This window comes from Telopea speciosissima, chromosome 5 (assembly GCF_018873765.1).
Source record: "Telopea speciosissima isolate NSW1024214 ecotype Mountain lineage chromosome 5, Tspe_v1, whole genome shotgun sequence".
Lineage (NCBI taxonomy): Eukaryota > Viridiplantae > Streptophyta > Magnoliopsida > Proteales > Proteaceae > Telopea > Telopea speciosissima.
Window position 1 is genome coordinate 14,179,775 of NC_057920.1, and position 16,280 is coordinate 14,196,054.

The 16,280-nt window shown below is 37.4% G+C and overlaps 1 protein-coding gene across 1 annotated transcript in view; it reads right to left on the reverse strand.

The window, feature by feature from the left end:
- Positions 1-16,280, reverse strand: part of LOC122661344 (DEAD-box ATP-dependent RNA helicase 28) — a 39,619-nt gene that overhangs the window by 1,076 nt on the left and 22,263 nt on the right. Inside the window, exons 2-19 of the mRNA XM_043856706.1 lie at positions 15,944-16,247; positions 15,687-15,863; positions 15,494-15,562; positions 15,265-15,371; positions 12,736-12,814; positions 11,741-11,914; positions 8,076-8,224; positions 7,360-7,455; positions 6,976-7,078; positions 6,200-6,262; positions 5,922-5,983; positions 4,914-5,010; positions 4,685-4,803; positions 4,560-4,602; positions 4,144-4,245; positions 1,559-1,657; positions 1,375-1,464; positions 533-798 (exon numbers count right to left, since the gene is read on the reverse strand). Of these exons, the coding sequence (XP_043712641.1) occupies positions 533-798; positions 1,375-1,464; positions 1,559-1,657; positions 4,144-4,245; positions 4,560-4,602; positions 4,685-4,803; positions 4,914-5,010; positions 5,922-5,983; positions 6,200-6,262; positions 6,976-7,078; positions 7,360-7,455; positions 8,076-8,224; positions 11,741-11,914; positions 12,736-12,814; positions 15,265-15,371; positions 15,494-15,562; positions 15,687-15,863; positions 15,944-16,201 (2,153 nt within the window). The 5' untranslated portion in view covers positions 16,202-16,247. The remainder of the gene's footprint in view (positions 1-532; positions 799-1,374; positions 1,465-1,558; positions 1,658-4,143; positions 4,246-4,559; positions 4,603-4,684; positions 4,804-4,913; positions 5,011-5,921; positions 5,984-6,199; positions 6,263-6,975; positions 7,079-7,359; positions 7,456-8,075; positions 8,225-11,740; positions 11,915-12,735; positions 12,815-15,264; positions 15,372-15,493; positions 15,563-15,686; positions 15,864-15,943; positions 16,248-16,280) is intronic.

Here is a 16,280-nt window from a genome sequence, read left to right on the forward strand (position 1 = left end):
CTTACTGGCTGTGACATCCAACTTGTTCTCTAATTTTTCTTAGTCGGATGTTTGTAAGCAATTGCCATCAATAATATACCTAGACAACACTATTAAAAGGGGGGGGAAAAAAATAGAAGGCAACATTAGCATATTCTTCTACTTTTGCAAAGTTCACAAAATGGAAAGGCAAGTGTCACAAATAAAAGGCCAAAATATATGCCATAAAATTGTAACGCTGAATTCTCCATCAGGTTTTAGTCCTCTGCCAAAGAGAAACTAAACAATTTTCATGAAAAGCTTCCATAATTTTGATTCAGTTAAGGCACTAGGTCTGGTTTTGCCTCACCGTTAATTGGTGTAGTAACTGTCGTTATATTTCACTTTTATTAGTTGTGAACAAGCAGCATTAGTGGATAGCAGGTTTGGTTATGTATCTGCCTATAACAGCAGTTGGTGGTATCAAACATATCCTCAGTAAGTTAGCAATTCAACGAAAAAGCCTCTAAAGCACAGACAGATTTTGAGTCCAAACTATGTATCTGATCCATACCGTGATTTGCTCTTGAATTGCTTAGACTTTTTCTTTCCAGCTGCATGAGTGCTTTTTTGTTTCCTTTCACTCATATCAATCTGGAATAATTCACGCATCTCTTCTGTCCTTGACTGAGTTCTTTGGGGAGGGCGTTTTGATGTTTTGCCAGCCCTTTTCACAATCTTGCCAGCAACTTGTGCCTTAGTCATAGCCTTTGCAGCTTTTGCCCGTCGATAAGCGACGTCAACCAATAATTTTCCTTCTTTTCCCTTACCATTTCTTCCCTGCCATGAAACATATATTCTATTTAAATATAAATAGATGACCAATGCATGTTCCTCGACCATGAGTATATGTAACAAATCTATTTGGTTAAATATAAACAAATCATATGGCACAAATACCACCCATTATTCATAGACCATCACACAACAGTCTTGAAATAATATTAATATTGGAAATGCTTCACAAGACCAGGGTTTTGAAAGACAAAAGAAATGGACACAGTAAATTGGGAAGAAAATCAACAAGGGAAAATGTAGACTCTCAAGTCGTATACGGTCTATATCATGAATGGCCAGCACAAATGAAGATCAGGGTCAAGGAATTAGATACATGAACTAGGTAATTTACACCAAAATAACAGTGCATTAACACAACTATTCAGCAGATTCCTTTGGATTGTAATCAGATAATGATGACAACAAACAACCAACAAGATCAACTTGTGTCCCAGGAATTTTCTAATCGGGTAAAGTAGAGAGGAAAAACCGCCCACCCCTGGCTCATTCATAAGTTATAGTTAGCTCTGGAAATAATCTGAGAGAATGACCAATAAATGCACAGATGCAGATACAAACCAGTTCTAGCTCCTTGTCAGCTTCATCTTCATCCTCCAATCTCTCTCGAGATGCTTCCAGTCTCCGACGCTTATTTCGTGGCAAATTTTTCTGAGACACCCGAAATTATTGGCCCTCATGTTTCCACTTGCACAAGAATTTCCATTTGAAAAGAAAAGAGTAATTTTGAAGTGTGAGTAGATACCTCGCGCTCCAGCTTTCTCTTTTCCTTCATTTTCAAGTCTTCAGCTTGCTGGGCACTGATAACTTCATTTTCAGAATTTTTACCGTTCTCCATGGAAGCCTGTCATCAGAGACATGTGTCAACATAATATCACAATCAAAACATTATAAACTTGGTATACAATTTTGTTTGAGAGATAATCCCAAATGAAAAGTAGAACTTAACTGGTCATGTTGTACGGTAAAATTGCCTTGAGATCAGGGGGAGGCAAAAAAATAATAATATTGTTAAATAGTGGTCTAGTAGAGTTAGGTTTCTAGTCATGATAGGGGGAATGTCCTATCGTGACTAGTGTTTTGATTAGTTTTTCTTTTGTGTCGGTAGTTGCTTTTGACAAGGATTCTGGTTTCCTTGTTTAGTTGTATGAGTGTAGGACTGTATCTTCTAATTTCTAGTTGTACGTGATGTTATAAATAAAAGGGAAAAGTCCAACGATAGATACTCTCTCTCTTTCTCGGTTTCTTCTCTTCTTTTATTTTCTGGTTCTCTTGAAGCTCTACCAGTTACATGGTATCAGAGCTCTCAGAAGTCAGAATTTCTTCATCACGATTCTGTTTTGAGAGTCTCTTCTGGCCTGTGGGATTGGTTGTAGCAACCTATGCTGCCTACTGTGGTTTAGCTCTAGTTCCTGCTTATATGAAGAAGAACTAGAGCTCATTTGCATTGTATGTCTTCCATGGAGTTTATCACCCCATCTCAAGGTGCTATTTAGAAGGTGGCGGCATCTTATTTTCAGCAGATTCATCCTTGAAGCAAGTATGTTCTGAAATTTTTTATCTGCAATTACTCTACTATCAGCCAAGCACTTTTACCTCAAACTTCAGGGTTTTATTCCCTCTTATAATAAGTTACTTCGCCCAGAGTATTGGGCTGATCAGAGGCCTGTTTTTTTTAGTGGAGTTAAAGTCCTCCTATTTTGACCTACAGTACTCTGTTTTGGAGTTTTTAATTACAGCATTATATTTTAGCCTACCACAAGATCAGACCATCAGATTCCATTCAGTTTTTAAGGGATTGTTCCCCTGTTATAGCAGCACCTTCGATTCTGATTCGGTGCTCATCTGCCACCTAGTTTGGCTTATATACCAAACTATATAAGCACTATATAGTTGAAAGCAAAACTAACCAAAACTAGTTTGGCCTCTCGGACCCCGCTGATTTGGTGCTCATCCAACACCTAGTTTGGCCTCTTGGACCCCATGGATTAGCTACGCCCCATCTCAAAAATATAGTCTACCATTTTAAGAGTTTAGCGTCGCATTTTCAACAGTTGGACAGAATTTGAAATTTCAACCAATTCTCTATTTCTCCATGTGTACAAATTGCATTAGTTTAGCTGATAACATGGACAATATGCAAGTTCAAGTCTGAGGAGTTACTAATGCAAAGACTAGGACCAGAATAGTTCTAATCTCAGGCAGTATCAAATAGAAAATCTTCCAAAGAACAAGAAAGAGAGCAATGGGATCCCAAAGAGAACAATGAAAACTAAAATCATACGAGGGAACTCAAATGAGGGAACAATTTCCTGGGTTGAAGTAACAAATAAAAACTCACAATTTGTAACCTATTGAAGCAGCAATGATCTTGATGTGGTACTCTTCAAGAAATCGATGTGACAATCAGTTGAAAGTTAGGCTTATTAAATTGGCCAATTACAAGGTAAATCCATGGGATCAAAGTCCCAATACATATATGACCCAACCCAAAACTTATTTCCAATAAAATAAACCCTTTAGGTGACTTATCTACATCAGTTACTTTGTCCAAAAAATGCTGAAAGTACTGAACCTACTGCGTCCTTTCGGGAACCTGCAAAAGCAGGACTTGCTCCGGGTTACAGCCCTTACAACTCCACAGATCCCTGTTTCACCCTCAAGCTTTGCACTCCTTCCTTACATAAATGTCTAACTCAGAATCGCAACTGAACACACCCAAAGATGAAAGATCCGAAGCCAAAGCCATGGATGTACAAAGGAAACCTCACTTTGGGAGGTATCCACCAGAAAAAGATAGGTTAGATACATAATGCATCAAGCATTTAGACCTATTTACGAAATCATTGCTAAGATCATTGACCAGACTTGCATAGAGAATGCTACTTGCACAGGTTCAAACCCTGGCTATGGATGGGCATCAACTCTACAACAGCCCCATTTCTCTTCCTCGTATTCACAAAACCCACATTTTTTTGAATTCCAAAATAATTGAACACCTTAATCTTCACTCAAAGTAAGTTTTAGCAACTGTGGATATGTTATTAGGCAAACCTAAATTGATTGAGTAAAACTGTAATTCTTTCCCCACAAATTAACTCTCCAAATCACAACCACAAACAACACCCCCCCCCCCCCCCAAAAAAAGAAAGAAAAGAAAAGAGGGAATGACATTTAAGAATATTCAATAGCCAAAACAACAATACTTGTAGGTAATACTAGGAAGATACTCATGATTTAGTGTGTACCAACTACCAAGGATACAAAACTCTAGCTCGATGTCTAAACATTAAAAAGAGTGAGACTAACATCCATCTTATAGAAAATTACCTTTGCTGACTTAGCAAGAAGCTTTTTCTCCTTTTCAGTTGTAAACCAGGTTCTTTTAGGACGTGAATAGATTTCATCCTTATGTGCAATCATATTTTCTGCCTGACAATGTCATGCAAATCAAGAAAATTCCTATTTAGCAATCCAAACTTAAACAAAAATCTTTTCAAGCAAGGAGACGGATATCAGAGCCCTGATGGTATAATGATATATAATGGTAGTCCTAGATGCTAGCATGCAAGAAGATCCTGACATCAGTTACTAGATCCATGGCATCATGTCCCTCCAAGCTAGAGGCTTCAAATACAATCAAATGAAGGTTACCATATGACATTTGACCACAGAGAACAAATTACAACGAGGTGTTAAAGAAATTCCAAGCATAAACACATGGATCAGGACAAAGAACTCTGAACCTTTGTTGCTTCCATTTCAGCTTTTCTAAGGGCTCTCTCTTCCCTGCACAGAACAGCAGTTCTTATCAAGATGATCAGAAATATATTTAGAAGGAAGAACTTAATATGTAAAATTCAATAAGAACCTCTCCTCTTGGAGAATAGCCGCAATTTGATCTTCCGTTTGTTCAATTATTTGAGACCACTTAGTAATTGATTGTTCTGCAACTATTCGACTCCTCAGCTTTGATCCAGCTCTCTTTGCCTACCATATTGAATAATCCTTGCTGGATAAATTAAGCAGTCTACTCATAATGAAAACAGAAAGAATAAAGGATTGAATACAATATCATCAAATAGGAATATATTGCTCACAATAGCTTTTAAAACAGATCGGTCATTATCCATGACGAATGTAACAGCATATCCTTCTCGCCCAGCTCTAGCTGTACGACCCACTCGATGAACATAGCTGCATCGAAAAACAAAAGAGAGGGAAAATAAAAACTACAAGCATCACTAGAATGAAAACCATAGACAACAAGCTCAATTTTATTTGCAAACTGCTAACTGTGAACTGACTGCAAAGGATGAGACAGCTTTCCTCAGTAATACATTTCATGGGAAAATGAATGCAAAAATGAGAGGAAGCAAAGCACTAGGTGTGATGCACAAAATTTGAGTATTTGTCCTTCAATGCTCATATCTTTACCTAGTTTCAAAATATAGTTTCCCTAATTAGGAAAATGTTATTCTCCAAGGAGACTCTGTGATAATCCCCAAGAAGATGTTTCTCCCTTCATGGAACTTTTCTCAATCAAAGTAAGACCTTTTCAGTGGTCAAAATGTCTCTCAGAAGGAAGGTAGTGATTTGTCGATGACACTATTTAAAAGGCACAAAAGGACCATAATGTAAAATTTGACCGAAGAGGGCACCTGTTCTGCTTGTTTTCCGAGAAAGGATGCACCCATCCCTGCCTGAAGAAATCTTGCAGTGGAATATCAAAACTTCTCCTTGGAATAATACTTCCCACTTTTATCGATGATAATTATTTTAATTACTAAAGAAATGTATATCAGAAGATTTAAGTACATAAATTCTAACATATGCATTTAAATATACTAAATTACTTGGGGGATGCATTCCATCATAAAAGAAATGAATATTGGCTTTCTATGTTGGTTAGATCAGTGTGCCAAATATGGTGTCCATCTTAAAGTGATGTAGACATGGGTCTATCCAAATTAGGTTCAATCCTCTACAGTATTGAGACCCGTAGCAGATACAGTGAGGAGGAGACAACCTTGCATGCCAAGAAATGAATAAATTACCCATTAGAAATGGAAAACACCAACAAGGAGAAAACAGGAAGTCATACTCACCTAGTGAGATCACGAGGGCACGCAAAGTTTATAACTGTTTGAACACCAATTATGTCAAGTCCCTACAGCAAATGACAATAAACCTAAATATTACCCAAAATGATTGTTGTCATGTTTCGAATAATCAATTTAATATTGCTGAACTTTTTAGGATGCCAATTCCCAAACCACATGCACATGCACACAAGCACAAACACAAACAAACAAATAGTGTGTGCTCGAATGCAGCACTCCAAACAGAAGAATTCTGACGAGAACACTAATGAAAACATGCTTACACGAGCAGCGACATCAGTTGCAATGAGAAAATCCACTTCCTGTTTCCTGAATAGATCCAAAGCCTACACAAGACCGGCTAAACACTAGTTACACATGATAATAATGACAAAGCTTGCGTATATTAAGTAGTAGAGCTAAAAATCATGGGTAAAATTATCAACTTATCAATAAAAATATAAATAATATAATGACAGAACGCATTTGCATGATTTCAGCTCATAACCAATAACTATTTATTGAAGTTAGGTTAAAAAAAATAAAATTCATGTGCAATGCCCTGTCACAGCTTCAAATGATCACCAAAAGGAATCAAACAATAATTTTGGAAAGCCTTAAGAAGCAGAAAATATATATAACCTAAATAGCAAATTAAAAAAGAAATATCTCACAATCAAATCATGGACAGTTGACAATTGAGAAAATAAAGTAAATAACACCAATGAAGAAGGTAAGCAATATTAAAAAAAAATCAAGACCAAATCATGACCATTAAAACCATTAAGAAACTAAAGTAAGTAAACTGTAATGGAAGAAATACATTATCACAAATGTCAAAGTGGTGGTGCATACAGAAAAACAGTTTGCACTCCACAAGTCAGTTTAATACAATATAAAAATGCTCTTGCAGGTGTTAAGGTCCAAACAAGTGATACTTATGATAAGCAAGATGATAAAAGTAATGCCACCCTGGAACCTCGTCGTAGACCAATATTTGCATAAATGGATATTAGGGAGGGAATTGAAGCAAAAACTTCATAGAGAACAGGACGCTCACATCAAGACGCTGCACTTGAGTAAGATTGCCATGAAGCTCGGCAGCTTTTAAACCAACTAATCCAAATAAAATCTTCAACCTATGTGCAGCCAGTTTTGTTCCACTACCACCAAAATCATAAAGTCAGAGTCATAGATTTGATAGAAAACACATAATAAAAATGACACAAAATTCACTCAAGCCTAAAGCCTACAATAGTTTTGTTCCATCTACTATATTCCATAGAGTATACTATACACATCCATTTTAATACATTCCACAATGGGAGGAATGAAGAGAAATGGATCCTTTTCTGAAAACAACATTTCTTGTGAATATAAAATAAATTAGTTATTGAGATTTATGGTGCAGATCATTGTCATTGTGCTTTATAATAACAAAAACCTGAAGATTATCACTTTTGACGTGAATGTTTTAGAGCATAGAGCAAGAAGAACTGCCTCTTCATTTGCTTCACGCATACGACGAATCCTAACCACCCTGCACAGGAATTATCATAATTAAGGAGAAGTAAAAGCCAAATAGATTGATGACCGCTAAATAACAAGAGCAATGCATATATATAATGGGCTGCCCCCCCCCCCCCCCAACCAAATAAAAAAAACAGTATCAGTATTTTCAGTGTGAAGGAGGGAAACAAAAGGTGCTTCCATGCCCATAAAACCTACCATTTTACAATCAGATTATTTCATCCAATGTAGAGCAGAGCCCATTGTAGATTTTGCAAAACGCTAATAATCAATAAAATACACTTAAAAGAAAATGGTAAATTTAGTTCAACCATGTTTATGATAGTTAAAGAGATTGCTGCTTCAACAAAAAATATTGTTTAGAGAGTAAAATTCTGCCAATTCCCTAGCAGAAAGCCACAAGATGGGCACTGATATGAAGGAAATCTATTTACGGTGATACTTCGTCTTTAATTTTTTCTTTGTGATAGTCTGGTGCCATGCCTGCTACACCTTAGTCTTCTATTGCACCTTTCAGATCTTATTGATAAATTCTACCCATTCCTCACTAATACCTAAACAGGCACAAAATTCTACTGAAACTAAATTAAATTCAAACTCAGATGATTGAAAGGATCATGGAGGAATTACTCCTCAGTCAATCTTGCAGGTCGTTTTGCAGATGGATCAGCTGAAAGACGCAAGGGTCTAGTTAAAGAAAGCTTGATAAGCTCATCAACTTGTTCAGTCATTGTAGCCGAAAATAGCAAGGTCTGTCTTCCTTTAGGACAGAGATGAACCTGTAAAAAATAATGAAAAAAAGAGAAAGTTCAATATTTCACCAGCATATTAAGAACCATGATTAAATTCCTCACATCAACCATGCAGAAGCAGCTTCCTGTATAGTTTTTCATTATTCTTAGAATCTTAGTCAACAAGCCTCAAAATGACTTTGATCCAGGCATTGAGAAAAGACATGAATGAAAATGGCTTAACAGAAAATATAGACATACATACACTGGAACCTTGAAACAAGATTCATGTAGCCAAACCCTACTTGGGATAAGTCTAAGTTAAGTTGCTGATACGCTCAATACAGAGGCTGCCAAAACCCAAAAACCCCATATTTTTGAAAGAAATCTTCTTTCTACTCTAAGTTTTAGGCCAAAACCTAAGTGGATCCCGTCTACACTAAAAAATGATATAGGAGATCCATCTGCACTCAAAACGACATAGGAGAAGTGATTAAACAAGAAAAAAATTGCATTAAATCTCTCATCAAAGTAGAGATCAAACATCCTAGCTGCCAATTGAAATACGTTAAAGTTGGTTTTTTTTCCCCTTCTTTTTCTTGTTTAATTGCATTGTATGTCAACTATCACTAACCAAAAATTTGTACAATGGCATTTTCATAATTATTTGGTGTAGAAACAAAATCGAGTCTGTCAGGTGCATACCAAACGCTGATTCTGATCTTTTTCTGTTCTGAAATCAACACCAAAACATTGTTACCAAATGCCAATCCTACTCCCAAAAATCATGGAATCAGGAAAAATCAATTCCACCTGGAATCAGTGGAATGGGAGCGGGATGGTTATCAAATAGGGCCTTAATTGCTTCTTACTCACAATATGGGCTTTCAATAGACGGAACTTCCGAGAACCAAGACAAAGCATCGGTGTATGGAATAAGGTACAATTATAAGGTAACTGACATAAAAATGAACAATGATGTCAACATTGAGAGACTACAGTAACGTAATTGAGTTTCAACACCATTATCAAGGCCAAGTATCAAAAGACTTCACTGAATTTCTCTACTTTCTCCAACATGAAATGGACCAGGACATTAAATGGTGTGCCCGGGGGGGGGGGGAGGGGGAGGGGGTCTCCAATTCCATGAGCTTTTTTCTCCAATGCAGCTTGACAGGTAACTTGGCAAAGATTGACTCAACAAAGACGTCACACTCAGTGGATCAAACTTCTTGTAGTAATTTGTGTTTCAATTGTACGTCCGTTACTACATCTTTCTCCTAATATTTCATTTATTACCAGATTGAGAGCAAAAAAACAATGAAAAGGAAATATGCAGTCTCTATGTTCCTCTGTATCTGGGAAGGCTTTTCATTTAGAGGTAAACAAAAACACCAGGTGACTAATTGCAAGGAGCTAAATATTTCTTATCAATGCCATGAGATCCAAGTGAAACTTGCAATTTTGTATTTTTATGGGCCTCATAATTATCCGTATGAATATTTGACATTAAAAGTTTTTTTTTTTAAAAAAAAAAGAGCATCCCAGTGCACGAGGCTCCTGCTACTGCAGGGTTTGGGAGGGGCAAATCTACACAGCCTTAACCCCCCGCTTCGCAGAGAGGCTGTTTCTATGTTTTGAACCCACAACCTGACGGTTGCAATAGCGCAACTTAACTGTTGCGCCAAGGCTCACTCAACATTGAAAGATTTAAACTAAAAAATAAGAAAAAAATAATAAAAAAATTTGAAAGTTTTGAGTCCCATAGCTTCTTTTCTCGAGAACAGGCATCTCCACTTGTTCCGGGGAATAAAAAAAAAACTACAGCAAATATTCCTTAGCTAAGCATGCAAGCAAAACCCTCACATTGTTATCCACCATTTTTCTTAAATATTCCTTAGTGCAGCATTACTGGCACCTTTTGATCTGTGATACTTTAAAATGTCATCAATCATATGAGAGACATAGTATGTGCTGTTGATGTTTTGTATACAATATAGACAGTCTTAGGAGGCTGACAGGTAAATCTTTTGGCCAAGCACATTGCTTCTAGACAAGTTCTGAGATGTACATCGGCTGATCAAAACCAGCCGTAAGTGTAGGATTCTTCCCTACACCAGCAGTAGAGTAGGTGTAGGGATTCCCCCTACACCAGCATAAATCGTGGGTTAGTTGTTAGTCTTTTCTTTAGTCTTCATTTTGCTGGAATTGTAATCCTAATTAGGTTTCCTAGTTTAGTTTTGAATCCTAGTTCTACTTTGAGTCCTAGTTTGAGTTTGATTTTTAGTTTCTATGTTCAGCCATTGTGGCTATAAATATAATTGTAATTGCTCAATTGACCCAACGATTGAATGAATACAAAGTTTTGCTTAAAGCATTGTTAAATACTTAAATCCTGAAATAGGATAGGTGAGAAGCCTAAGGTGAGATACCCATTCTAATCCCCATCCCCTTTCTATCGATTTCTTCAACAAGCCCCTGTTTCTGCCCCAGCCGATCTCTTGAAGACTCAATCTGGTTGCTGGAATTTCTCTGCTAGTTCAAGAGTACAAACAACAGATCTGATAGCTAGTTTCAGCCATTCAAGAAGGCTAATCGAATACTGTTTGAAGAAGGATCAGTCCACAGCTCTGTTGGAAATCTGGATTTTCTCCATTGAAGCTCGATCTGCTTATTTTCTTCAAACTGCTACTTCAAGTTATTGCATTATATTTGGAGCACAGCCTGCAAGCACTATTTTCTCTTCTCATTCCAAATCTGATATTCAATTGGTGACTGGTCTGTCTGAAACCCTAAACTTCTATTTTCATTCTCCTACCTTCTAGTTATGTGACCCATCATAACCCTACATCAGACCATCAGAATCAGCCCCAATTTGGAGGGCTACTTCACACTGTTGAGACCTACACTCGACCTAGGTTACACCCCCATCAGCTGGTTAATTTTTTGATTTCTGAATTCCTTTTAATTTCTGGTTTACAAACTCTAATTTGGCCTGCCGATATTGGTTGGCTTGCTGCCTGGGTATTTCTAGTGTTGGAGCTAGCTATTTCCTAGTTAGCTCTACATTATTCTGCATATGAGGATCATATTCCATGGATCTCTCTTTGCAATTGGGGAGAAAATATCTTGGATATGCTATAATGCTAAGTCTGCATTAAGTACATCTTTCAAAATTGATGGGGGGAAAATGAGCAAGGGAAGTCCCAGTGCCATATATTTTCTTAAATGCATGGATGCGGAAACTAGCATATAAACTAAATCAGCAGTTCTATTGGGCACAGCCTAAAATGCTACAATAAATCCATTGTCTTGGAACATAAAGGAGAGCAGTAGATATCTCCGGGTTGAGGTTTGGAAGAGGCTCATGCCTAATCATGAGGCCACCTCACATTTGCCTTGTGCCTCAGAATGCATCTCAGGGCTTTTTCATCACATTAGCCTTGTGCACTTCAGAAAATGTACAGCTTGAATGCCTTTAGGAACACTGGATATATACACTCATATAAATGCATACAGAAAAGATATTGAATAAGCATTTGCACTTAGAGGGTGAAAAGTTACCAGCTCATGAATTTCGGCACTAAATCCAAGTTCCAAAAGGCGATCTGCCTCGTCAAGGATGAGAACTGCAAGATCTTCCAACCCCACAGACTGTGAATTTCGTAAATGATCTATCATACGCCCTGGAGTGGCCACAACAATATCTGGCATTGATCTCAAGGCTACCTCTTGCATCTGAACCGACAATAACATTAGATTCAAATTGAAATAAAACAGGAGCAGAAAACAAAAGTAATGATGATATAGGAACCCATCATAAGCCTTCTCAATGTGAAGGAGCTACAGAAGAAGCAAATCTGTAGCAAGAATAATTGACCACTTTCATAGCACTGTTCTTGACCACACCTCTGGGTGGAATAGAACTTCCAGTGCAAGAAAAAGTTTGCTCTGGGAAATGTTGGCATTTTCCCATTGAAGAGTTTATGCGTGGGGAAGAAAAGTCGCATTTTCAAGATAATTACTTGTCAGACAAGCATGGAGTTAGGACAGCCTAGGAGATTCAGGTTTCTAGCAATGAACTTCAAGGTAAATTGGTTGGTACTTGGTATATACAAGTAAGACTTTAGGCTATTGGTTATCTCAATTAGGAACTTAATCTTTTTCTTATTCTCATGTTTTCAATAAGAGAGAGAATGGATTGTATGGGAACAGAATGACAAGAAATAAAGGCAAAAATTAGCTCCTAAAAATACGCCAATATTTTATATCACATCAAGAATGTCAAATTTATAGATAAAAATCTGAACTCCTAGAGCAATACACGACATATTTGAATCGTAGAAGCAACCCAGGTGTTCATGAAAAGATAACCGGTATCTACACAAACAATGTTAGATGGACCTGAGTCACATATCATTCCACTGAACAGTCAAGACACACTCAATTACATAAACAAGAAAGAAGAGAATAAAAGACTAGATACAATCAACAAGACAGAAGTAGTCCGACCCTGGCACCTCTGAATCCATAACCCGGGGGGGAGATTATGAACTAACCTTTGTTGAAAGACCACCAACAACGAGGCAACATCTTATATCAGTGAACTGAGCAAGTTTCTCTATCATACTGTGGACTCTGTCAAAATAATTAAAAAGAAGTAAGTGCTATTGTTTCAATTGGGACACCAAACATAAAGTAGATTTGAAATGAGTTGTCACGACCGGAAGACGGCAAGGCGAGCCTAGGCCGGGTATAGGTGGTCAAGTCATGTTAACATTAACCTTCAGTAGTGCTAGCTCATAGTATTTTTTAAGTTATCTCATTCCTAACTATCCTAGTCCATGGATTGGTCTACAAGAAAAAGGAGATTTGATTAAGTATGGTCACTTGGGTTGGTGTCTATTGGGTCTTGGGCTTTTTATTTCATGGATTTTAGTTGTACTGGAACAGTCTATAAAGTCCCAATTATGCGGTTAAGTAGGTCACAATAATTTTGCATTAGTTGTGTTTATTCGGGCCAATTAGAAGTCGAGAAATTGAGCTCAGGTAGGAAGTCAGTTAAAGCATCAGATTCCTAGACAAAGTCACTGGATTTTTTCCATCACTAGGAATATGTCAGATGGCGGCTAGTCTCCAGTTTAGTTTTTGGGTATTGATTGCAATTCAAGTAGGCACTGTTATGTGGATAGGTCACAGACAGGTTCAATTAGCTCTATTGTTGCTTCTTTATTTTGTTTTCTATTGAGAATACTGATAGTACTACTTCTTATCTTCTTCAATTCTATGCAATCCAGGTCAACTTGAGTAATAGTTCAGTTTTCTGAATTCTACAAATCATCTTCTAATGAATTACAGAATTTTGCACATACACATGTTCAATATGATTCTGGTCTAGCAATTTCCTGCCATTGAATAATTTTGTTTCAGATCATAATTCATGTTCTGTTTCAAATTTCAGCAATTTACTATCATCATATCCTCCAGAAATTTTCAGCAACTGCCCATCCATAGAGTTCAGGATTTACTGTCCAGCATAGTAGCATACCTCCACTAACCATTTGCCCCTGCTAAACCCTTAAGAAATCCCCTTCTCTCAACCTCCCTCCTTACTAACATCACTTGGCTAAAATCCCATTAAGTCCTCTTCTGTATTATTCATTTTCTCTCCAACTCCTAGTTATGAGTAGGGATACTCTTCCCCAGTACTAGTTGGATTAGGATTACAATTTCCCAAGCTTGTGGAACTAAGTATTCACATTTCAATTCCTGGTCTACCTATATTCCAGTACAATTATGACACTATTCTCCTACATCACATTCATATCCAACCACACTTCTAAGGACACCATAAATTCAGAGCATTTTAATTTAGTGCACCAATGCTCCAAACCCCACTGAGGTTACTCGGGGCACAATCTGTTCTTCCATGAGAACCAGGTTCACCTGTCTTAGCCAACTAGCCAGATATTCAAAACGGTAGTATGCATGTTCCTGGCACAATACCAAAGAGCATGTTCATTATGAAATCAGACTGAAAGGACACATGTTTCTTCATCTTCTCTGGAACAGGAGCATCCAGAATATATTCAAGCAGGCTGTAGCCTTGAGCGTTCCCTATTTACATTAAATATTTCTAGCTTGCACACAATCAACCCGGCTCCCATATTTTTCTTATCATCTTCCTTCTTACTGAAATCTTCTCATTCTAAAACTTGAAAGAAATTTCCTCTTCAAGAGTATGAGAACTCAATTAGGTTTGACTTAGTAACTGAATAGACATTGATCGCTCAAGTATTTCAATTGAACATCTCATTCCTTAGTTTTGATAGAAATCTCTCCTTCAAGAGTACAAGGGTTCAATTATACCTACAACTAACTGTTATAACAGAGCAAGCAAGTAGTTTTGTGGCTTACATTAAAAGCCAAGATTTGGTAAAGCCACGCAGCAAATCACTTGTAAGGCAAATCTCTAATCAAGATTAGTACGCTGCGGATTTGGCCCAATAAAAAATTTCTTAAACACTTTTGTTATCTCATATTTCTAGTGTAACTATCATTTCTAGAAGTTTTTCTTTAAATACACTGGGGAGTCTCGTAAATGTATAAACACACCTAAAGCCAAGTATTCTACAGTACCCAATGTAAGGGGCTGGAGAGTGTTGCCCTTAGAGAAAAGGTTTCTTCTTTCTGATAAATGAAGAGTGACCCTTATCCAAGAATTAGGACAAGGGATGTAGCCCCATCATCAGTTGTTGCACTAACTATTGTTATTGACCTTGTGCAATCAGTTGGCTGCTTTAATCACCTTGTATAGTGAAAATTCATACTGATTGTCTTACCTGTGGTCATAGCCCTTTTGTGGATAAACCACATAAGAATTTTGTTTAAGTGTTATTGTTTCATGTAATAAATTTCTTGAACTTTGTATAGTCATTTGTTCCATTATCATGCTTTCTGCGCAACAATACAAACTGGAAAGAACCCTAAGAAGGTAAAAGGAACATAAGAAAGCCCACATACAATATGATGAAGTGAAGCACAAGCGCATAACACAATTAAAAAACAAATACATTAGAATAACTTACTGCACAGCCAATTCCCTAGTTGGAGTAAGCACTAGAACCCTTATTGCATGTATACGCTTAGGACGGAAGAGTAACCTTTCCAGCACAGGTAAGGTGAAAGCAGCCGTCTGAATGGGAAAATGAAATAAAAAAGCGTATTATCTACCAAATAACTCTACACAAAAGCTCAATACTGTTCGACAGAGTTCTGCTGAGAATAGAAAGTGAGTTGTTTATCATACAAGCATACCTTTCCGGAACCAGTAATGGCACTCCCACAAATATCACGCCCAGTTAAAGCTAATGGTATGCACGCTGCCTACAATTGAAAACACTATAGTTAACTAAAAAAATTAAATTGAAAAACTCTCTAAATCGTATTAAGAGCCACAATTATTTTTAAAAAAAAAAAAAAAAAAAAAGTTGAGTATGTGTGTTAAAACCTGAATAGGTGTTGGCTTTTGGTATCCCAGAGTTTCACAAGCTCGAAGCAACGGACGAGAAAGATTCAGTTCCATGAAAGAGTTCGCATGAAACGAAGTCCCATCAGACGGAGCAAAGAACGATTTCGCGTCTCCGCCAGTCTTCTCATCGTCAACTTCTTCGGGTAGATAATTTTCCTAGAAATCAAAAAAAATTCTCGTGAAATCCAAAATCTTCTGTTGATTCGTACTGATTGATCAAATGGAGAAGACCTTACTTGCTTGTCCGGTTCAAATTCAGCGTCTTCGTCGTCGATGTGATTAGAAATCTGGACAGCACGTTCTTTGAGAGCTTTGGAAATCTTGAAATCTATGGAAGTTGTGCTTCTTCGGGCGTGTTCTTCAGCGACGGATTCAGAATACGCAGCGAACTCCCATGGGGACTGAGATTGTTGAGCTCCGTTCTCCTCTTCCACTTCTTCTTCGCTTTGGTATTCCTCGTCGCTAGGAGCGTCGAATGTGAAGCTTGCATCCATAATGGAGCAAAAACCAGACGAGGAAGAGTGGAAGGAGTAGGAACTTCGCAGTGAAAGGTTTAAAGAAAATAAGGTTTTG